This window comes from Oryctolagus cuniculus, chromosome 3 (assembly GCF_964237555.1).
Source record: "Oryctolagus cuniculus chromosome 3, mOryCun1.1, whole genome shotgun sequence".
In the NCBI taxonomy this organism is placed as follows: Eukaryota; Metazoa; Chordata; class Mammalia; order Lagomorpha; family Leporidae; genus Oryctolagus; species Oryctolagus cuniculus.
The window spans coordinates 510,556-533,635 of NC_091434.1; the positions used below are offsets into that span (position 1 = coordinate 510,556).

The 23,080-nt window shown below is 60.3% G+C and overlaps 2 protein-coding genes across 16 annotated transcripts in view; one reads left to right on the forward strand and one right to left on the reverse strand.

Moving 5' to 3' along the window:
• On the reverse strand, window positions 1-19,525 carry PPP1R7 (protein phosphatase 1 regulatory subunit 7). Its single transcript, XM_008252161.4, has 10 exons — window positions 18,937-19,525; window positions 15,824-15,952; window positions 12,275-12,330; window positions 11,746-11,811; window positions 10,385-10,515; window positions 8,909-9,071; window positions 7,446-7,562; window positions 4,468-4,572; window positions 1,476-1,562; window positions 1-351 (listed from the first exon to the last, which is right to left on the reverse strand). The coding sequence occupies exons 1-10, from the start codon at window positions 19,103-19,105 to the stop codon at window positions 175-177; spliced, it is 1,200 nt and encodes a 399-aa protein (XP_008250383.2). The 5' UTR covers window positions 19,106-19,525; the 3' UTR covers window positions 1-174.
• Window positions 18,512-23,080, forward strand: part of PASK (PAS domain containing serine/threonine kinase) — a 36,355-nt gene continuing 31,786 nt past the window's right edge. For 5 of the 15 annotated variants that reach the window (XR_007912750.2, XM_070069904.1, XM_070069910.1 and 2 more), the window contains exon 1: window positions 19,666-19,775. The gene's annotated coding sequence lies outside the window, so the exon portion shown is untranslated. Of the gene's footprint in view, window positions 18,552-19,046; window positions 19,184-19,602; window positions 19,776-20,092; window positions 20,229-22,494; window positions 22,630-23,080 lie in introns of those variants that run through there. The other 10 variants (XM_070069905.1, XM_070069912.1, XM_070069906.1 and 7 more) reach the window with 7 other exon arrangements.

The following is a 23,080-nucleotide window of genomic DNA, read 5'->3' on the forward strand; positions in this document are numbered from 1 at the left end:
GACTGTGGCAAGGTTTAATAGTGGGGCATCTCCACGCCAGTGCTCGTCCGCGCCTTCTCATTGCCACGGGGTTTGTGACGCGACGTGGTGACGACTGCAGGAGCAACAGGTGATTAAAAAGCCGTGGCCGGGAAGTTCTCCGAGGACAGAGGGAGCAGCCGCGGGCCCGCGGCCTCAGAACCTGACGAAGGTGGCGTCGATCTGCCGCACAGAGGGGAGGGCCAGCATGACCTTGCGCCGGTACTGGGGGTCCTTCTGCAGGGGGTTCCGCTCCAGGTACACCGTCTCCAGGCTCCTGGCCCCCTTCAGCTCGTCCAGGTCGCTCCAGCTGTCCAGGAGATTGTCGTTCATCTGGGGGACACGGGCCCCGGGGCAGCTGTCAGGACAGGGCAGCCCTGGCCACAGCCCCAGACCCTTCCACCCACCCCGTGGGGCCCTGGCGCCCCGACGCGGCTGCAATGGAGGCTGGGTGTTTCCTGCAGGCCAGTGGACGCCAGGGCCCAGCCCACGGGGCTGACTGCACAGTGGACACAGCCCAGGGGAGCAGCACCTGGAGGAGCTGGGGCCACGGGGCTGAGATCCCGACTCAGCCAGAGCCACCTGCGGGGCCCCGAGCCTGGGTGCCAGGTGCTCAGGGCCGCCTGCCTGGAGGAGGCACAGCACTCCCGGGCTGGGATGAAGCCTTGGGAGAGCTACCCTGGTGACAGCCAGCACCAGAGGGCTCCCTGCAGAGAGGGGGCTGGGCACACACGGAGGGTGGAGGCCACGTCTCAGCACCCCAGCCCCATGCTGTCCCTCGGCAGGGCTCACAGAAGAGCCCGAGTCCAGGACACCGCGTCAGGACTGGCTGCCTCCACTGCTCCCTAACTCTCAGGGCCCCTCCCTGGGCCAGGCCCCCTCAAGCCTTCAGTCCCGCCGTTCGGCTCCTCGGTGTTGGGCTTCTCTGGTGCCTGCTCTCCGCGATGTGCCCACACAGCCCCAGCTTCCTCCAGGGCAGGGCTGCCCCACCCCCGAGTTCTGAGTCCTCCCGCACACAGCTGCCCGGGAGCCCAGGTGACACACGGGCGGGATCAGCGGCCCAGCCAGGACCCAGCAGAGGTCCCGGTGAGCCCCAGTGCATCGAGGGCCACACTCGGCCTGCGGCACTGCAGGACAAAGGCCCCAGCCCAACCCTTATGGAGTCGCGACGGGGAGCCCCTTCTCACCCTGTCGCCTCTCCCTGACTTTGTGACGGTACCAGCACACCCACATCCACGGGGCACAGCCAGGCACAGCCAGGCGGCAGCTCGGCTGGGCCTGCGCCCAGTGCACTGCTCACAAGCTCTGGCTGCCGCGGGGCTGCCGGCCTGGGGCCCACTGCTGAGGCGGCACCGACACAGCCAACGCGGGCTCCACACCTGCCCCTGGCCGGCGCAGCCCTGGGCCTCAGGATCCCAGCTGCACACCACCTCCGTCTCGGCGAGCCCCAGACTTACCCAGAATTCCTGCAGCTCTGTAAGGTGGCTGACATTTTCAATCTTCTTGATTCTATTCGATGCAATGTCCAACATTGTGAGTTTGTTCTGGGATAAGGAAATACATGGATCACCACAGTTGAGCGGGGCTGTGGCCGAGGGTCGGCCAGCACTGTGGGACACAGCCATGTCCCCAGTCCTCACCACCACTGGCTGAGACCCAATCTGTGGCCCCTGGGACCCCGTGAGCAGGCGGCTCTGGGGGGCTGCTTAGCGCTGACCGCGAGCACAGGCACAGCACGGAGGCTTCCAAGCGCGCTCCTCTCCTCTGCGAGTGAGGCTGCAAACCGCCGCGAGCCGAGGGAGAGGAAGCCTGCAACTCTGGGACGAGGGCCTGCCCTCCTGACTGAGTGGGGGGGCACAGGAGGGCCTGGGTGTGCGGCGAGCGAGCCCTGGGCAGACGGGACTGGACAGCTGGCGGTGGCGAGGCACAGCTGCAGGCACACACAGCGCCACCACACTGCCGGCAGGCTCTCCTGTCCCAGGACGTGCACACAGCTAGGCCTGGGCAAGAGCTTCCTCTGGCGTGGATCCGACACCGCACACAAGATGGCTGTAGGCAGCACTGGGGCCGTCAGGACCCACTGCCTGCTGGCACGACGGCGACCAAGCCAAGCCCCGCTGGCCAGAGCGCGCCCCGTCCTCTCTGCCGCTGCTCACCCACTACTCACAGAGGACCCCTGTACTCGTGAGTGCGTTCCTGACTCCAGATCTGAGTCACGAGACACTCCAGTGAGACACACACCACAGCACCTGACTGGCAGCTCTGCACGCAAAAGCACCATGGCTGACCTCAGAGCTCCGGGGCCCTGGCCCCCGACCTGCGCTGGTGCCGTGGGCACTGCCACGTGGGTCACGGCGCTGGGGCCTTCCAAACAGACCTGCAGAGCAGGGCCAGGAGGGCCCCGCTCCAGAGGGCTCAAGGTCACCGCAAGCCCAGCCCTGGTGGACAAAGCTGCTCCCAGCCCGCGGGGTCCACACTGGAGGGTGCAGCACTGGGGCAGGGGGCTAGTGGCAGATGGACTCTGGCTCATCAGCACCGCCCAGGCTGTGGCCCAGGGGCCGGCCACGCACGCGACACCAGTGCATGTCTTTTAGGGAGAGCTGGACAAGGTTCGGCATGGCCTTCCAGAAGCAAACCAATCAGAACTGCTGAGAAGGAGAGAGAAGCGACAGTGGCACAGCGTGGGGAGGGTGCACGCAGGCTGGGTGAGGAAGAGCTTCCGGTGCAGGGGCCACGGCAGGGGCCACTTTCCCCACCTCCTGCCGCACGCAGGGTCCAGATCTGTGAGGTGAGACTGGAAGAAGTCAGGGGAAGGCCTGCTTGGTTTGCGAGAACTAGACAGGAAGGCCTGCACACTGGGTCACGTCTCCGTCTCAGCGGCTGAGCGACCCCGGCGCCTCACCAAGCCCACACTCGGCCCGAGCCCCTGTGCTGCCTGCCTGCCACACCTGCGGCTTCTCGGAACCAGCGGTGCCAGGCTCTGGCGTGGCAGCGGGGCCGTGAGCGCTCCCAGGGGCCGCGCACTGCTGCTCCCTGCGCGGCTGCCACTGGGCACCTGGCCCCCCGCTGGCTCCATCAACTCCAAGTCAGTCCCAAAGCTGAAGGGAGGTGACCAACTCTCCACAGGCACACGCCACCCTTTCCAAAATACCCTGAAGAAGTCGCTGAAATGAGATCTGGGGGAGCCCTTGCTGGGACACGGAAACAGCATCTCCAGTACCAGGAAAGACCAGAGTTACACCGACCAGTGCAGGGGCAGCGCCGCGGCACAGCGGCACAGCTGCTGCCTGCAACACCGACATCGCATATGGGTGTCAGTTCGAGTCTTGGCTGCTCCACTTTTGATCCAGCTCCCTGTTAATGCACCTGGGAAAGCAGTGGAGGATGGCCTTAGTTCTTGGCCCCTGCACCCACATGGGGGACTCAGAAGAAGCTCCTGGCTTTAAATCAGCCCAGCTCTGGCCACTGTAGCTACCTGGGGAGTGAGCGAGCAAGGGAAGATCTCTTTCTTTAACGCTGCCTTTCAAATAAATAAATAAATAAATCTTAAAATAATACAAATAAATGAGCAAAAACGTGTTCTAGCTGGTGTGGCTACTGCACAGGAAAGCTGGCTGAGCTGGGGGTGGCCGGCGAGCAGCCAGTCCTCCATGCGTCCCTCAGAGTGGTGGTGGTGGCCGGGAGCGACACAGGCAGCTCAGAGGCCAGGGCCCAGAAGGAGGGGACAGCTGCTGGTGTCCAGGTTCCTTGTGGAACAGGGGCATCTACAAGCCTAGGGTTTCTCAACTCCTCCCAAATGACCACATGCTGGCTGGACAGGCAGTGACCACCGCCCTGGGAAGCGCCAGTGCGGGAGGCTGCTGCTGACGCCCACGCCACACGGGTGGAGGGGACTGGCCGAGGGCCGTGCGGGTTTCAGGTGGGAAGGCTACTGCAGCTCTGCCGGCAGCCAGCGCTCCTTAGAGACCTTCCGGCCGTGGGCAGTGGGGCAGCCGCAGGCAGTGGGGCGGCCGCGGGCAGTCGGGTGGCCGTGGGGCGGCCACGGGCAGTGGGGCGGCCGTGGGAAGTGAGGCGGCCATGGGGAACGAGGTGGCCGTGGGCAGTGAGGTGGCCGTGGGCAGTGGGGCAGCCATGGGCAGTCGGGCGGCCGCGGGCAGTGAGGCGGCCGTGGGCAGTCGGGCGGCCGTGGGCAGCGGGGCAGCCATGGGCAGCGGGGCGGCCGTGGGCAGTGGGGCGGCCGTGGGCAGTGAGGCGGCCGTGGGCAGTGAGGCGGCCGTGGGCAGTGTCTCGGCCGTGGGCAGCGGGGCGGCCGTGGGCAGTGTCTCGGCCGTGGGCAGTGGGGCGGCCACGGGCAGCGGGGCGGCCGTGGGCAGTGGGGCGGCCGCGCGCGGGCAGTGAGGCGGCTGCGGGCAGCGAGCGCGTAGCCGCAGTGCGAGGCTGCCGGCTTACGTTGTTGTCCAGGCCCTCGATGACCTCGATACCGTTGTGGCTGAGGTACAGCTCGCGCAGGTTCACCAGGCTCTGCAGACCCTCGATCTTGGTCAGCCGGTTGCTCTGCAAAGAGGAGAGCCGACAGCGGTCAGAGCGCGGTGGGGCAGGCAGGGCCAGCACGTGCAGAGGGGGCCGCCACTGCCAGCCAAGGCTCTCGCACGGAGTGTGGGAACTCACGCTTTATAGATACACTGGGGGAAGCTTTACTTGGATTAATTTTTTTTTTTTTAAAGATTTGAGGCGCTGGCACCGTGGTGTAGCAAGTAAACTTGCTGCCTGCGATGCTGGCATCCCATGTGGGCCCCAGCTCGTGTCCAGGCTTTAAATCTTTAAAAAAAAAAAAAAAAATTATTTGAAGGGCAGAGTGAGACAGAGAGGGAGAGACAAAGACAGAAAGATCTTCCATCCACTGGTTCACTCCCCAAATGACTGCAACAGCCAGGACTGGGCCAGGCTGAAGCCAGGAGCCGGCTCTCCCAGGGGTGGCAGGAGCCCAGGCACTTTGGTCATCTTCAGCTGCTTTCCCAAGCCGTCAGCAGGGAAGTGGAGGGGAAGCAGAGCAGGCCGAACCCCAGTATGGGATGCCAGTGTTAGGCCACAACATCAGCCCTTACTCTGATAATTCCTCAATCATTTAAATCAATCAAGTTAATTAAACTTAAAATAATTCCAAAATTGCTGATTATATTTACTTTTAAGGTGTTTACTTTTTACAGCCATCTGTAAAATATTTATTTTTTATCTTAATCTTTAGTTTTTAGGATTCAATGTGACCACTATATTCCTAAAGCTGTACCTATGAAATTTGTATTCATTAAATAAAAACTTTCTTAAAAAGATTTGTAGATGCAACTAAGAGCATGATGTCCCTTTCCTCCCTCCCCCCACCCTGCTCCGTCTCCTGTCTCCACTTTTTGAGATAACATTTTAGATTTGCATTACAGTAAAAAGTCTTAATACTTCATCAAGTAAGAAGTTTGACAAGTAGAAAGCTCAAAGACCTGAATTTGGTAGGAAGACAATGGCTACAAATAATAACTGAATGGAAAAACGACCATTTCACCCACATGCAGTAAATGATTCTTTTCAAACAAGTTCATTCCTGCTTTTCAGGACCCACCGCAGCCTGAGTTTTCCGGCGGTGGGCAGGCAACCTGCCGCAGACAGTCACAGCGGCTCTCCGTGCCCACGGCTGGGCCGGCCGGCCTCCAGGACCCAGTGCACCCGAGCTTGACCGCGCTGAGCTGCTTCCAGCAAGAAAGCTCCCAGGAACTCAGCACCACGGGGCAGCACAGGCCCCTGGGAGTCTGCGGGTCTGTGCTCGCTGCTTCCACCGCCTGGCCAGACGCCAGGAGAGAGCCAAGAGCACACGCCACCAGCTGAAAGGGTCCTGCGGCTGAAGCCACCTGGGACTCCCTGGGAACGTTTCAGTTCAGCAGGTGTGTGTGTGTATGTAGTGTTTGTACATGGCACGTGTGTGAAGAGTGTGTATGGCCTTGTGAAGTGTTTCTGAGTGTGTGTATGTGGTTTACGTGAAGTGCCTGTGTATGAGTGGAGGGGCATGAATGAGGTGTGTACATGAGTTGTATGCACACAAAGTACGTGTGTATGAAGTGTGTGAAGTGTGGGGCCAGCACTGCGGTGTAGTAGGTTAAGCCACTGCCTGTGACACCAGCATCCCATATGGGCATGGGTTCAAGTCCTATATTTATTTATTTATTTTCTTTAAAGATTTATTTCATTTATTTGAAAGTCAGAGTTACACAGAGAGAAGAGAGGCAGAGAGAGAGAGAGCGAGAGAGAGAGGTCTTCCATCTGTTGGTTCACTCCCCAGATGGCTGCCAACAGTTGGAGCTGCGCTGATCTGAAGCCAGGAGCCAGGAGCTTCTTCCAGGTCTCCCACGCGGGTGCAGGGGCCCAAGGACTTGGGCCACATTCTACTGCTTTCCCAGGCCACAGCAGAGAGCTGGATCGGAAGAGGAGCAGCCGGGACTAGAACTGGCGTCCATATGAGATGCTGGCACCACAGGTGGAGGATTAACCTACTGTGCCACAGCACCGGCCCCCCATTGCTCCACTTCTGACCCAGCTCTTCCCACGGCATCTGGGAAAGCAGTGGAAGATGGCCCAAGTCCTTGGGCCCCTGCACCCATGTGGGAGACCGGGATGAAACTCCTGACTCCTGGCTTTGGCCTGGCCCTTGAGGGCATTTGGGGAGTGAACCAGCAGATGGAAGACCTCTCTTTCGCTCTCTGTGTCTCTCTAACTCTGAATCCTACATGGGTGCTGGTTCGATTCTCAGCTGCTTCACTTCTGATCCCACTCTGTTATGGCCTGGAAAGCAGTGGAAGATGGTCCAAGTGCTTGGGCCCCCGCACCTGCGTGGGAGGCTCAGTAGAAGCTCCTGGCTTCTCCCTGGCTGTTGCAGCGGTGTGGGACGTGAACCAGCAGATGGAAAATCTCCCTTTATTTCTCTCTGTCTCCTTCTCTAACTCTGCCTTTCAAATAAATAAAACAAATGCTTACCAAAAACGTGTGTGAACTGTGTACAAAAAGTGTGTGACAGGAAGTGTGTGTATGTGAAGTGTATGTGTATACAGTGGAAGTGTGTATACAAAGCATGTGTGTGCATGAAGTATGTGAAGTCTGCATGTGTGTGAACTATATGTGAAGTCTGTGTGTGAACTGTATGTGAACCATGTGAGAACAGGGTGTGAAGTCTGTGTGAATGTGTGTGTGAAGTCTGAGTGTGAAGTCTGTGTGTGAACCATGTGAGAACAGGGTGTGAAGTCTGTGTGAATGTGTGTGTGTGTGAAGTCTGTGGGATCTAAGGTCTCAGTCACCAACAGGGAAGCAAAGCACTGCTGGTGGGACACAGTGAGGTCCACAATGGGCTGGGGCCACAGGTCTGGCCTGCAGGAAGTGTGGAGCCGTACCTGCATGCTGAGGACGGTCAGGTTGGTAAGTGCGTCCAGGTTCTGCAGTTTAGTGATTTTGTTTTTCCCCAAAAACAGACTTTCCAGATTGGTTAATGTGTCGATATTTTCAATTGCCTGTGAAAAGGACAGAGCAGTGGTGAGCAAGGAGACCTCCAAGCTCACCAGAGAGGGAAGATGCCTGGGCCATATCTGCTCTGCAGACTTCCCCGCGAACCCATGCATGAAAGAACAGGGTGAGGGCACGGGCACGGGCACGGGCACAGGAGAGTGGTGAAGGATCCTGACCCCCACGTGGTCAGAGCTCTGGGTGAGGATACAGCCTGAGAGCCCCTGGCACACAGGACTTCGCAGGCCCAGCGGGTTCTGTGCTCACAATAGCCTTGGCCTTCACGGGGGGCTCTGACCCTAGGACTTCAGGATCCGGAGTCCACTCTGCACTGTTCCCAGGCTGCGCACTGCTGCCCCCGCTGCAGCCACACGTCCTGCCAGCACCCGTGCACCTCCACCTCCCAAGCCAGGACCAGGCTGTCCCGTCTGCTTCCCCCGGTGCCTGGGCACTGTGCATAGCTGAGTTTCCCTCTGGTCAGCTCACCACACTCTAGAACAAGCCGCACGTTTCACCTGACAATAACCACACTGAGCTCACACGCACCAAGTGGGGACTCCCACAGGCAGGGGCAGGCCGATTTCTGAGTCACTTTCTCCTGGGAGTTCTTCAGCGAGACACTTGGCGAAACGCTGACCCCTGGGCTGCTCAAACCAACCTCCCTTGGTCTGCACCTGCCTGGCCATCAGGGTGAGGCATCCTCTGATGCTTCCAGAGCCTTGTGGAGATGGCTGGGAGTGCTGGCCTCAGCTGGGCAAGCAGAGGCTCTTGGCCCGTCCGTGCCATCAGGGCGCCAGGCGTGGGCTTGCGTGGACCTCTGGCAACAGAATTCCTTGTCCCAGCCCCAGGCAAGTCCCTTGCCTCCTCTCCCCCACGACGGTCCCTCTGTGACCTGTCCAGGATTCCCGACAGATGCCCGGGGCTGTTCACAGTTGTCAAAGACACTGCCCGCTCTGTCTACGGACACCACAGTGCTCCTCCCAGTCTCAAGGTCAGGTGGACCCTGGAGAGGTGCTGACCCTACCCTGCTGGGGGATGCGTCCCAGGCACACAGCTGTCTGGGCAGGAGGGGCCCACCCAGCACTGTGTTCTGGGCAGCTCGGCATGGACGTCAGGCAGTGCCTGCTGGGACCTGTGTGCAGGAGCCAGGCTGGGCCACCTAGTGTGGAAACAGGATTTATCCACACTGACTTCCTATCAGTGTTTTCCTCAAGACACTAATCCTCCTTTGCTGGAAAAATCCACAGCGTGACAAGCCACAGAGCCAACCACACGCGCTGCCTGCAGCCCTGTTCAGCCCACACAGCCTGGGGGAGGGACAGCAGCCTGTGCTGTCCGTGCCACCAGCACCTACCCGGATGCGGTTTGAGCCCAGCTCCAGCATCTGCAGCTGATGCAGGGTGCCGATGTTCTCAATCTTATTAATTTTATTGTTGACCAAGAAGAGTTTTTTCAGTCGTGTCAATTTGTCAATCCCTTCGATGTTTCTCAGCAGATTAAAAGAAATATCTAGAATTCTGGGAACAAGCAAAACAATTCTTCTTTAATGAGCAGAGGTTATACAGAGCTCTGAGTTTAACTAGAGAGAAGGGGTAGCCGTCTGGGTGCAGTCTCTGTGGGGTGGAACCTGACTGTGGCCCTGCTCCTGCCTGGTGCGCACCAGCGTGGTGGTCCCTCAGGACTCTAGAGAGCCGGGGGGCAGCCCACGGGTCCCGGGACTGCATCTGGCAGAGTTCCACTGCAGGACCCCACACCTGCTCTGCACGTGGAAGGGGCCTGAGTCAAAACAAACAGAACTCCGGGGCCACAGGGGCCCAGGGGCAGCTGTGTTCGGGTCCCAGCTCCTGTGTTTTTACAATTATCACTTATTCTTTTATTTTTAGAATTATCATTTACTCTTTTATTGTCTAAAAAAAGGATTCATGGGGTGAGCATCTGTCCGCATCCCATCCTGGAATGCCTGGGCTCAACTTCTAGCTCAGCTTCTGATTCTGGTTCCCTGCTAATGTGTAGCCTTGGAGGTGGCAGGTATAAGTTCAAGTATTTGGGTCCCTGCTACTCACCTGGGAGACCCAGATGGAGCTCCAGGCTCCTCACTTAAGCTTAATCCAGCCCTGGCTGTCGGGGGCATTGGGGAGGTGAACCAGTGAGTGGAAAATCTCTCTGTCTCTGTTTCTCAAGTAAGTTTTTTTTTTTTTTTTTTTAAAGAGTATTTGTAAGGCAAAAGGAAATTTTGTTCAAAAAATTTTTTTGACTAGAGAGGCAGACAGACAGACATAGAGAGAGAGAGAGAAAGAGCTAGAGAGAGACAGAGAGTTCCCATCCACTTTCTCTCCCCAAATACCTGCGATGGGCTGGGCCAGGGTCAGGAGCTCAGTCCAGGTCTCCCACATGGGTGGCAGGAACCCAATTACTTGAGCTATCACTTCTGCCTCCCAGGGTCTGCACTGGCAGGAAGCTGGAGTCAGGAGACGGAGCCAGGCATCAAACACAGGCAATGTGACATGCACGTGGCATCTTAACTGCTAGGCCAAACGCCTGCCCCTAGAAAGGAAACTCTGGATTAACTTCCCTCTCCCTGGCTTGGAATCGTCCCTGTAAAGCAGTCTGGCCACAGGCCCACTTTAGTCTCTGGCCTAGACCATCTATCAAGCCAATGACACATGCCTGGCGGGCAGGGATCTGGGAGCTGGGTGCAGGGCAGGACCCTGTTGGGGACAGCCACCCAAGGGCTCAGAGCTGGGCAGGGGTTGGTTCTGGAGAAACCAGCTGCCCCGCCCGGTCATCTCTCCCCGATCACCACGCGGGCCTGCATTGTTCCGTGACTTACTCCAGCTCTGCCAGGGACTCCAGGTTCTCTATCTTCCTGATCTGGTTGTCATAGAGATCCAGTTCTCGAAGACTCTGCAGCTCCTCCAAGTTCTCGATGCACTTAATGAGGTTCTGACGCAGGCAGAGAGTCTGGCACAGACATGGACAACACGAATGTGGGGAATACTGCAGGCTGTACCGGACACACAGCGGGGAGCTGACACAGTGCAGGCTGTACCGGACACACAGCGGGGAGCTGACACAGTGCAGGCTGTACTGGACACACCGAGGGGAGCTGACACAGTGCAGGCTGTACCGGACACACCGAGGGGAGCTGACACAGTGCAGGCTGTACCAGACACACAGAGGGGAGCTGAGACAGTGCAGGCTGTACCGGACACACAGCGGGGAGCTGACACAGTGCAGGCAGTACCGGACACACAGCAGGGAGCTGACACAGTGCAGGCTGTACCAGACACACAGCGGGGAGCTGACACAGTGCAGGCTGTACCGGACACACAGCGGGGAGCTGACACAGTGCAGGCTGTACCGGACACACAGAGGGGAGCTGACACAGTGCAGGCTGTACCGGACACACAGCGGGGAGCTGACACAGTGCAGGCTGTACCAGACACACAGCGGGGAGCTGACACAGTGCAGGCTGTACCGGACACACAGCAGGGAGCTGACACAGTGCAGGCTGTACCGGACACACAGCGGGGAGCTGACACAGTGCAGGCTGTACCGGACACAAGGCGGGGAGCTGAGACAGTGCAGGCTGTACCGAACACACAGTGGGGAGCTGACACAGTACAGGCAGTACTGGACACACCGAGGGGAGCTGACACAGTGCAGGCTGTACCGGACACACAGTGGGGAGCTGACACAGTGCAAGCTGTACCGGATACACAGTGGGGAGCTGACACAGTGCAGGCTTGTCCAGACACACAGCAGTGAGCTGAGACAGTGCAGGCTGTACCGGACACACAGTGGGGACTAATGGAGTGCTGCCACTTGTTACTGTGGTTTAGGGTCAGTCTCTTAGTGAAAGAGTTTTCATTCTACTGGTTTCTGGCAATGGCTGCTCTTTGAGAGGCTGCCCTGTCTACTTGTGTGTGGACAGAAACCCAGAGGGAGGCTGTGGCAGCCCCACACCGAACAGATATCCTTCAGGAGGTTGGCTGGTCTGGGGCTGGAGCCTGTGCCCCTTTCTGGCCGAACAAAAGACCCCAAAGTGGGCTGTTTTCAGAAGCAAATTTAACTGGAGGGAGTGAGGACCCCAACGCTGAGGAGTGCGTAGGGGAGGGAGGCACATGCCGCAGGCACGCCGGTGCCCACCACAGGCACGGTGCTCAGCGTGGGGGCGGAGCCTGCGCTCACCTTCACCTTCTTCAGCACCCCGAAGCCTTCGATCTTCCCGATGCGATAGTGGTTCAGATCCACGTCCTGCAACGAGAGCAGATGGGCAGGCAGGAGAGGGCGCCAGGTCAGGGCAGTGACAGTGAGCCGGGGTGGGCTGCACCATGCGCTTCCTGTCAGTTTACCGTTAAACTGACCATCAAGATGGTGTGTACGCACACCTTTCTCTCACCTCCCAGCCCCCTGAGCACAAAACGTGAAGAGCAGGTTCTGAGGAGATGCCCCGGTGCCAGGCATCGTGCCACACGTGTCGCACTGAGGCTGGGACGTTAAGACCCTGCCACGTACCACGTAGTCATGTGGGTCGATGGCGGCTCCAGGGTGACACGCAGGGGCATTTTCATCGCTGCTTTAACCACCACCAGAAGACAGGAAGCCACCCAAGCAAGGCCTGGCGACCTCTCCAGGGGAATCTGGCACCCCCCAGACAGCCTGGCGGTCAGGGTGGTCCGTCACTGTGCCCGCAGGCCCGCCCAGCAGGCAGCATTACCTCTGCGTCTCTGTCCAGGTTAATGGTTTCCATGTCCACAGCCAGCTCATGTTCCTCTGAAAAAAGGTGAGAGGAGGCTCACTGAGAACCCTGCGGGTGGGCAGCAGTCAGGGAGCTGGGGAGGAGCTACGGCTCCAAGGCCCGAGCCGCTCGGCAGAGGGGACACCAGGGACACCGCGCCGGGACCAGCAGGCCCCGCCCCACAGCGGTGTGTCGTGTGTCGAGCTTCTTCCGCTTGGCCACTGGCAAAGGTCTCCTAACTTCCATGCGTGCCTCTGAGCCTCCCGGGAAAGGAATGGCAGTCGGAAACCAGTAGCAGAATGGATGGAAGCCACTGGCCCCCAGTGCTGTGGCCCTGGCGGCAGCCTGTCTCCCATATGCTCCTTCCACTGGCCTGGCCCTGTCCTAGGACGCCGCCTTTATTGCTTGGCAAAGTGGCTCAGCATCTGCACCAGCTTCCTTTTGAAGCACAGCTCCACAGACAGGCAGGGAGCCTCCCTGGTAACGGGCACGGGGACACCGGCAGACTCTCCCGCCCCTGGTAACAGGCACAGGGACACTGGCAGACTCTCCCGCCCCGGTAACGGGCACAGGGACGCTGGCAGACTCTCCCGCCCCTGGTAACAGGCACGGGGACACTGGCAGACTCTCCCGCCCCTGGTAACGGGCACGGGGACACTGGCAGACTCTCCCGCCCCTGGTAACGGGCACGGGGACACCGGCAGACTCTCCCGCCCCGGTAACGGGCACAGGGACGCTGGCAGACTCTCCCGCCCCTGGTAATGGGCGCGGGGACACCAGCAGCCTCTCCGCGGGGATGCCGGCAGACTCCCGCCCCTAGTAACAGGCACGGGGACACTGGCAGACTCTCCCGCCCCTGGTAATGGGTGTGGGGATGCCGGCAGACTCCCGCCCCTGGTAACAGGCACGGGGACACTGGCAGACTCTCCCGCCCCAGGTAACGGGCGTGGGGACACTGGCAGACTCTCCCGCCCCTGGTAACGGGCGCAGGGACATTGGCAACTTCTCCCGCCCCTGGTAACGGGCGCGGGGACGCCGGCAGACTCTACTCCCCAGAGAGCTGCCGCCTCCTCAGCCACTGGGGCTCAGCCTCCATTATTAGGTCCTCCTTTTCATTTAAGTGTGTGTTGAAAGGGACTAAGACATACGCACACCACACATGCACAGACACCACACATGCAGACACACATGGCCTGCTGCACACACAGCCACATACAGGCATGCAGTGACGTGCACAGATACAGCCACACGGCCCTTTCCACACACACGCACTGACATGCAGACACACACACATACATGCATGCAGGGACAGACACAGATACACACATGGCCCACTCCACACACATGCAGAATACACAACATGTACAGGTCCCTGTGGACACACACAGGAACATGCCTTTCTCCCTGAGGATACCTTAAGTGACAAGAACACCCCTCGTTATCCCCTTCCGTTTCCTCAGCTGTCTTAGTGTCTCCCCTGGTTCGCCTGAATTAGGTCACACAGGGACCCGGGACATCAGCCCCTCCGATCCCTTGCGCTGCACGTCCTGTAGGGACGGGCGGGCTGCAGTCTGTGGATACCATGCATTTGTGGAAGTGGGCTCTTCCTGCCGCGCCTCTCCCGCGGTGCAAACCTGCTCCTGTTGCGCAGGGGAGCAGGTGCGCATGGTCTGGGCCTCCCTCAGGCTGCGCCCCGCGGAGGCCTCAGGAAGGCGCAGAACAGAGAAGGAGCCGCCCCACACTCGACGTCAGCTCTCGCCTTTTCACGGTGCCATTCCAGACAGCAGAAGCCGGCCAAGGAAGTGCCCGGGGCGGGTGCCTCGTGCAGCGGCTGAGCTGCTGCCAGGGATGCCCGCGCCCACACTGCAGGGCCTGGGTGCCAGCCCCGCCCCAGCTTCCTCCTAACGCACATCTCGGGGGCAGCAGCGACGGCTCAAGGACTTGGGTCCCAGCCGCTCACATGGGACACCAGGATTGAGTTTTGGGCTCCTGGCTTCAGCCTGCTCCAGCCCCGCTGTCACAGGCGTCTGGGGAGTGTCAGGAATGAAAACTTCTTCTTTCATAAAACATGAAAATAAACAAATTGAAAAAGCAGTCACTTATTATACTTCCGGCTCTCATTCCTTAGGATGCCACTCAAAATCAACCTAAGACACACAAGAAAGGAATTGGGGACAAGCGGGAAGAGACAGGCGGCACACCCTCGACAGCCCTCAGCAGCCGTGGACTCCAGGCGTCACGGCACAAGAGGGAGCATGACCACGGCTGGAGCCTGGTCATTCAGTGTCCACACAGAGGCTCCACGGAGAGGAGCTGAGCCAGCAGGTGGCACCGGGGCGGGGCCAGCTCCTCAGGGCACAGTGTCTCTGTAACCTCCAAAACAAAGCTGCCTGCCGAGCACACCCTTCCGAATGCGCCTTTAAAACAAGCTAGGAAGAAGAAGAAGGTAACAGTTGACACGCTTGGATCTGTTCTATTCGCACTCACAACTTAAGTAAGCACAGGTGGAGCAAGTCCCAGCCTCCTTAAGGACGGGAGAACTCCGACAGCCAGGGTGCAGCTCAGCCGGCTTCGGGCGAGCAAGTGGCAGCAGTGGGTCCTCACTCAGGATCGCACACCGCCGGCCTGAGACACAGGCCCGGCAAGGGAACTGCTCCACGGAGCTCTGCCAGCTCGCCAGCCCTCCAGGCGCCCGAGGCCCCAGCAGCGCAGACCCGAGGGTGGCCCGCGTCTGCTGACGTCACTCTGTGCCCTCTCTGCCTCCCTCGTCACTCCCAGGACATGGACTTGGAAGCTGCAACGTGACTCTGATTACTTTCCCGGTGATCTCCTTTTGCCTTAGCACTAAGTTGCCATAGTTACCAATCATCTCTGCCAACACAGAAAGCACGTTATTTTAAACCTCAGCCTTGTTTTTGAGGCTGACTTTTCTTCTGAGAGGGGCGATGCGTGACTACCGACACCTGAGACACCCACGCATCTAGTACAGTGGGAAAACACAGGTGTGCGGCCCTCCCAGACCTGCCAGGCACAGTGGCCACGCTGCCTGTCCTGGCAGGGAACCAAAAACAAGATTTCAACAGGCATGTGCTGAGAAACTTGCTGTTTTTACCCAATAATCTGTCCTGAGCAGCCCTCTGCGTTCACACGGATTCTCTCTTTCTTTGAAATATAAATTGTTTACGCAAAAAGAAAAGGCTAGGCCCGTGAGAAGCCACCAGTGCGGGGCGAGACTGACTTTTCTCATCTAAATCTGTTCCGCTGCTGTTATTCACCAGGCAACTGGAGGTGCCGGGCTGTGTTGCACGTCGCGGGGGGCGGGATGCTCAGGCCCGCAGTTTCGTCTGCCGCACACAAGGCGGCCATGTTGAGTGCAGATCTTGCTTCCAGGGTGCAGCTCAGTAAAGCTGTTTGCCTTCAGCGGAATCCTGCCGGCAGGGCCCCGGGGAGCACAGCAGCGCGACAGACACGGGGCAGTCCCGCCCGCGCCCTCCCCGCCTGAGCTGGCGTCCCTCGTGCAGACGGTACCTTCCGGGTCCTCCTCGGCCCGCTCCTCCCCATCTTTCAGGCTCTGCTGGCTGAGGTCCGCCACGATGCCGCTGCTGTGCCTCTTCCCCTCCTCATCGCCCGACTCCTCCGATTCCACTCGCCTGTCAACTGAAGCCACACGCGGCAGTGAGAATTCACGGCCAGGGCCAGCGACGACACTGGCATTTTGTTTGAGTGTTGGTTTCGATCCAGCTCCCTGCTAATGGGAAGGCGGTGGAGGAGGGCCCAAGTGCTTGTGCCCCGCCACCCACATGGGAGACCCAGATGGAGCTCCAGGCTCCTGGCTTCAGCCTGGCCCAGCACCAGCTGTTGCAGCCATTTGAGGAGTGAACCAACCAATGGAAAATCTCTCTTTCTCTATCACTCTGCCTTTCAAGTAAATAAATCTTTTTAAAAAATGGTTTCTTTCGATCCAAGAGACACTTGGTTGTTGCCTGTGTCCCAGGACATTCTGAGAACACCGAGGGGGGCAGGAGAGGCCGCACGGGCAGGAGGGCGCAGCAGGCTGCCCTTGCCTCCAGGAGCTTGGGACAGCCTGCAGTCACACGTTCTCTCACCACCATGCAGTGGGGGAGAAAGGGGTTAGGGCACCATGTGGCCCTTCTGCCACACGTGTGTCCATGCCAGCCGAGCACACAGAACCACGTTTCTGTTTTTGGTGTTCTCTTTGAAGATTTATTTGAAAGGCAGAGCTACAGAGAGGGAGAGGCAGAGAGAGTCTTCCACCTGCTGGGTCACTCTCTGAACGGCTGCTACAGCCCAGCTCAGGCAGAACCCAGGAGCTTCCTCCGGGTCTCCCCCGTGGGTGCGGGGCCCCCGCACTTGGGCCATCTTCTGCTGCTTTCCCAGGCACATTAGCAGGGAGCTGGATGGGAAGTGGAGCAGCTGGGACCCAAACTAGTGCCCACATACAATGGCAGCACTGCAGGCAGAACCTCAATCTGCTGCCACGGCTCCGGCCCCACGCAGGGCCATGTTCTGAACGAGGTCAAGACTGACTCCAGGGGCCGGCGCTGTGGAGTAGTGGGTAAAGCCGCTGCCTGCAGTGCCAGCATCCCATAGGGGTGTGCCAGTTCGAGTCCCGGCTGCTCCACTTCCAATCCAGCTCTGCTATTGCCTGGAAAAGCTGTAGAAGATGGCCCAAGTGCTTGGGGCCCTACACCTGCGTGGGACACCTGGAAGAAGCCCCTGGCTTTGGATCGGCGCAGCTCCGGCCAGTTGGGGAGTGAACCAACGAATGGAAGACCTCTCTCTATGCCTCTCTTCTCTGTGTGTAACTCTGACTTTCAAATAAATAGGTAAATCTTAAAAATAAATAAATAAATAAACACTGACTCTCGTCAGACTGTGGGTGGGGCTGAAGAAGGCGGGGAACACAGCCGACAGCCTGAGTGCCATGAACTGTCCCAGACAGAGCGCTGGGGCCACAGCTGTAAAGGCTGGGACTGCGCCTTTCTGAGTTAAAGAACAAGGCAGCGGTGGGCAGTCGAGAATCAGTCTTTCCCATCGCCGCATTGCTGACCCTCTCGGAGCTGGGAGTCTGGGGCCCCAACACGGGACGGGGGCGTCGGCCAGGGGCTCTCACACACACATGCCTCCTGGCCCTGCTCACCAAGTGACCCCCAGGAAAGCACTGGGACTGAGTAGCTCCTCCTGGAACCATCTCCACCAGCTCCCACGCCTCGCCCCCCACGCGGTAACCGTGGGCCGGGGCAGCCGCCCAGGTGAGTGCTCCCTGTCGCTGGAGGGTCTGATCTGGTCTCACGGTTCACCCCAAGATGTTTCTGGAATGCCAGTGGCTCTTCCCAGTGCTTTCTCCAGGCCTCGGCTTCCCCGTCTGTACAGGGAGCTGGCACCGTGCCCGCACCTCAGGAACCGGGGGCCTAATGCATTATTCATCGGCAGACACGGGCACACTGCGGTCAACGTCAGCCTGACGGGAGGGGCGTGAGAGTCTGGGGGCTGGGGCGGGGCCGGGTGGGTGAGGAGCAGGAGCAGCACCCCCAGCGAGGAGGGCAGTGGGGGGCTCAGGACCGAGACGAGGGGGGGTGTGGGTCCAGACCGCCACCCACCAAGACGTGGGCACAGCTCACGAGGGCGCAGGGGTGGGCTTCAAAAGGGTGCCCTTCTGCTACCAAGGGTCCTGACGTCCAGGCCCTCCAGCCCCTGGGTCAGACTCCCTGGCACCTGTGCCTCCCTGCGGTCTTCGGAACGCACTCACCAGTCCCCAACCTGGCTGACGGGCAGGGCTCTCCACGACCCCGCCCCGAGCCCAGCACCCTCCCTCCAGAGATCTGCACCCCATCTCTGGCTCTGAAGAAATGCAGTCTTCAGAAAGCTCACGGAAAATGCCTATCATGAAAATGGCCTGCATGAATTTAAAAAAAAATTTTTTTTGCACCAAAATGCATTTCTTTTTTAACCCCATTTTCCACGAACTTCCTGAAGTGTTCTTGCGTAAGCATGTATACAACGCGCACGTGCCGTGTTAACGCGCGCGCGCGCACACACACACACACACACACAGTCTGCATCTTTCCCAACAAAGTACAGGCGGAAGAAGGCTGAATGGGGTCTTTTTCGTAACCACGGTGCCCTTAAAAACAGGCCCCGGCTTCTGGAACGCCGGTGTCGCCACGATACCTTCGCTTTCGCGAGAGGCCCCTTCCACGCCCCGGCGCAGACACCCACGAGCAGACTCCAGCAGGTGCCAGCCCCCAGCCTGGGGGTCCCTCGGGGGCCCCCGGCACCGCTCTCTCGCCTGTCCATCTCGGGGCTCCGGGCGAGGCTTCCGCCCGCCTTCGGGAAGCCCCCGCCTCGCACGGAGCCGTCACCTCGACTGGGCTCGCGCCGCCGCCGTCCCCGCCCCCGCCCCCGCGCCGCGGGGTCCTCCTGGTCGCTGCCGCCCTCGGGCCGGGCTTCCCCGGGTCCGAGCCTCCCCCGCCCCGCCTGACCTGGGGCTGTCGGAGCCCTCCCGGCAGGCCCGGCCGTCGCCCGGAGCGGGCCGCCCAGCTCCTCCCGGCCAGAGGCCAGTGCCGGCCGCTGCTCCCCCGCCCGCAGGGCCCTCGCCTCCGCCCGCAGGGGCCGCTCACCCTCCATCATCTCCTGCGACTGTTGCTGCCCTGCGCCGCGCTCCGCCGCCATATTGGCTGCTCGTCCCCTTTCCGGAACTCGTCGCCTCAGGCCGCGCAGCCAATCAGGGCTCGCGGCTCCGAGCGGGTCCGGCCAATAGGATCCCGGCGCCCAGCCGCAGCGCCTCATGGGAGCTGTAGTTCCTTGCCTCCCGCCTCGCCTCCCAGGGCGGGTAATTTAAGGCAGCCAAGGCCGAGGAGTGTGGAGGTCAGAGGCTAGGAAAGAACGCGTTGGGGTTAGAGCAGGACTCACGAAGTCAGAGCTGGTCTGCGCGCCGGGGATAGGCGTGCCGCTGGGCGGCAGGTGCGGGCCAGTTCCACGAGCATGCTGGCCTTGGCTCCGGCTGTACAGCAGCTGCAGGCCAGTTCCACGGCTTCCCCTTGGCGTCCCTGCGCGGACCTGGCCTGTGCGAGAGGTCCAGCTCGCTCGCTGCGGGCTACGGAGGGCGTCGCGGCCTCGCCTGCCCCTCGGGCCTCAGGGCCTGTGAAGGAGCTGCCTGGGCACTCCCGCCCTCAAGACGAGGCCGCCCGTAGACGTGTCCGGGGCTGTGCCTCTTTCCCATCTCTTTTGGCGCCTGCGAGGCACCGTAGGGGGGTGTCCAATGCGTCCCTAGCAACCGTTAGCGCGGGCTTCTAGGCGCCGGCTCTCCTAGTCCCGCCTTCCCGCGCTAGCGATTGGCCTGTAGGGCCCGTCAATCTACGAGAGTAGCTCTGCGATTGGCAGGTAGGCTGGAAGTGCGGGTCGGTTCCCTTCCCGCGGGCTGAGGAGATCTTGGCGGTGTGACTGTGGCCGAACCTAGGTGAGGTCCCTGGGCCTGGGCAGGCGGGCGCCCCGCGGTCCCGGGGCGGTAGTTGTCGGTCCTGTGTCCCCCCGCACGGGGCCGAGGGGCACCGGCAGCCCTCTCGCTGGCCCGGCCCGCGCGCCGTCGCCGCTCTTTCTCCCGGTCGCGGCCTGGCGGCGGGGTTCTGGCCGTTTGCCCCTGGCCCCGCACGCTGGTAACGCCTCCGGGCACACTGTGGTCACTCGGTCTTCCTTGCGCTGGTTGGCTCCGCAGATGGCCGTGACGGCCGGGCCCGGGTCCCTCGCGTGGGTGCGGGGCGCAGGCTGTCTGGCGGTCTTCCCGGGCCGAGTGGGGCTGTCACGGGCGCCCCGGCCCCAGCCCAGGCAGCTTGGGATGCCAGCCTGGCCAGCTCGGCGTGCAGCGTTCTCTGCTGGGTCCGCTTCCCTTTAGACCTCATCCTTTCTCGCCCAGGTAGCTGTGACCTCTCCCCATGCCCGGCTTCGTCCCACGTTGCTGGGCCTGGTCACCTTGGTCCTAGGCGTGTGGCCCCCTGGGCGCCTGTCCACGTCGGTCGCTGGACCTCTGTCCGTGGCCTCAGGGCTCAGCTCTCCCGATGCCGCCCTGGGAGCCCAGGCCTGGCTGGCGCCTGCGGGCGGTGGGAGAAGCCGGGCTCTGCCCGCGGGCCCGCCGTGGCTGTGGAGTGCAGGGCTCGCAGATGGCTCTGAGGCCTGGGCCCGGCCTCCCCAGGTAGCAGCAGCGTTCGCCTCCCTGCCCCCGCCTCCCGGTTCTTTCCTTTTGCCGGCAATGTGTCTGGACAGCGCTAGGGCTTTTCTTCGGGGAGGGGGTGGTATTTATTTGTTTGGAGGCGTTCCACACGGAGAGGAGAGACACAGAGGTCTGTCTTCCATCAGCTGACTTATTCCCCAGCCGGCCGGCGGAAGCCAGGAGCCAGGAGCTTCCTCCAGGTCTCCCACGGGGGTGCAGGGGCCCAGGCAGCTGGGCCGTCCCCGCTGCTTCCCCAGGCCACAGCAGGGAGCTGCACTGGTGGTGGAGCAGCCGGGACCCAGGATGCCGGCCCGGCAGGCAGCGGCTCTCAGCCCTGTGTTTACCTTCCGGCTTGCCTTGTAAGGGAAGTGGCCCACCGCTCAGCTTTCTGGAGCTTGGTTTGCTTTTTCTGCTCGGTAGGTTCTAAGAGGTATCCCTGTTTTGTGTATCCCTGTTTTGTGTAGCTCCTTCGATTTCCCGGCTGCAGTCCGTAGCCTAAAGGTTCCAGAATCTACGATGACTTCTCTCCCTGCTGAGTGCTGGGGCGGTCTCATTTCTTCCTTCCTTGTCCCTTTGCTGGGTCGGCCTTGCTGCCCGGAATAGCTCGTGTCTTCTCGCCCTGTGCACGAGTTTCTCTAACATGGGTGCGAGGCTGGAGGATGCTGTCGGAGGCGGCGAGCGTCGGCCGGAGGTCTCGCCCAGCCCAGGCCTTTGCACGGTCTGCCATGGCTAGCATGTGGTGCTGGTGGGGAGGTGGGAGTCGGATCGCGCTAAGGAGCCCAGCACAGGTTCACGGCCCCTGGGTTTCCTGTTTTCTGAAACTCCGTCCGTACGTCTTGGCATTTTTCTACTGGTCTTGTATCTTTTCAAGTTGTTTTGTTTTTCCTGACAGGCAGAGTGGACAGTGAGAGAGAGATAGAAAGGTCTTCCTTTTCCGTTGGCTCGCACCCCAATGGCTGCTGCAGACGGCGCACCGCGCTGATCCGAAGCCAGGAGCCAGGTGCTTCCTCCTGGTCTCCCATGTGGGTGCAGGGCCCAAGCACTTGGGCCATCCTCCACTGCACTCCCGGGCCACAGCAGAGAGCTGGACAGGAAGAGGAGCGACCGGGACAGAATCCGGCACCCCGACCGGGACTAGAACCCGGTGTGCCGGCACCGCAAGGCGGAGGATTGGCCTAGTGAGCCGCGGCACCGGCCTAAAGTTTTTAAACATTAACATTTTCACCTTTTGGAACTGTCCTGGATAGCCGGTCCCTGTAACATATGTGCTGCAGATATCCTCCTAAGCTGTGCTTGTCCCTCGTGGAATTTTTTGTGAGCAGATGTTCTGAATTTTTATGCTAAATTGATCACTGATTTGGTGGCTAGAGCTGCTTGTGTCTTGGTTGGGAAGACGTCTGCTTACCCCGAGGCCTTGTGGGTGGTCACGTTCTTTCCTTCAGGGTTCTCTGTGTACCCTGGGCACTGCTCCCTGTGTGTGCCGTGTTGAATGCTGTTTTTGTCCGTTCCTGTCTGGCCAGGGAGTTGCCCCAGCACATGCAGGTTAGTGGCCCGTGTGTGGTCAGTGAGGCAGCCCTCCCTGTCACGCCTCAGGCGTCCACAACTCGCAGGCCTGTGGCTGTGCCCTGTTCCTCCCGCCTGGCCTTTCCAACACGGCACTTTGAGTTTTTTTTTTTTTTAATTTATTTTCATTTTATTTGGAAGGCAGAGAGAGAGAAAAAAATCTGAGAAACCAATCTGTTGGTTGGTTCACTCCCCAGATGCCTACAACAGCTGGGGCTGGGCTAGGCCATAATCAGAAACTGCATCTGGTCTCCCACGTGGCTAGCGGGGACCCAGGCGCTGAACCGTCGGCTGTAGCCTCCCAGCACGTGCACGCGTGGGAGCTGGAATCAGAAGTGGAGCCAGCTCTGGAAACAGCCACTCTGATACAGGACGTGGGCGTCCACCCCGCGGCTTCACTGCTGTGCACCTCCTTTCTTGAGTTCCCCACTGGTAGGCTAAGAGCCCCCCTCCCCACCCCACTGCGTGCGATCAGCAGCGGCCCTGGTTCCAGGAACTCGAGTCCGCATTTGCTGTCGAAGATGCCCTGCTCGTCACCCAGCAGGTAGGCCCGCCGCGCGGCCGCCGTCCCGTGGCTGTGCGTTGCGTTCTCTCCACTGCGCTCTGTCACTTTTACTCCGGACTCTGTGTTGGACGCTGGGTCGCTGGTTCCAGTACGTCTTGTAATTCACGACTTTTCTTTTCAGCTGTGACCTGCCTATTTTCTGGCATTTTAAGAATTAACTTTATTGAGACCTAATTTGCGTCTGGTAAAACGTGCCCCTCTCTGGTCAGAGTTGGGTGAGCGTGAGCTGGACGTCAGGCCTCAGCGCAGGCAGAGCTGCTCCGTTACCCCGAGGCTCCGCGAGCCGTGTCTTGGCCAGCGCCTTCCCTGCCCGCTGCTGGCCTGCTCTCCAGGGCTGTGTGCAGCTGGAGTGCCCCCGCGCAGGCCGTTTGTCTCTGACTGTCGCTGCGCAGTGTGGGGTCCTGAGATTCACCCACGTCATCGTGTGTGT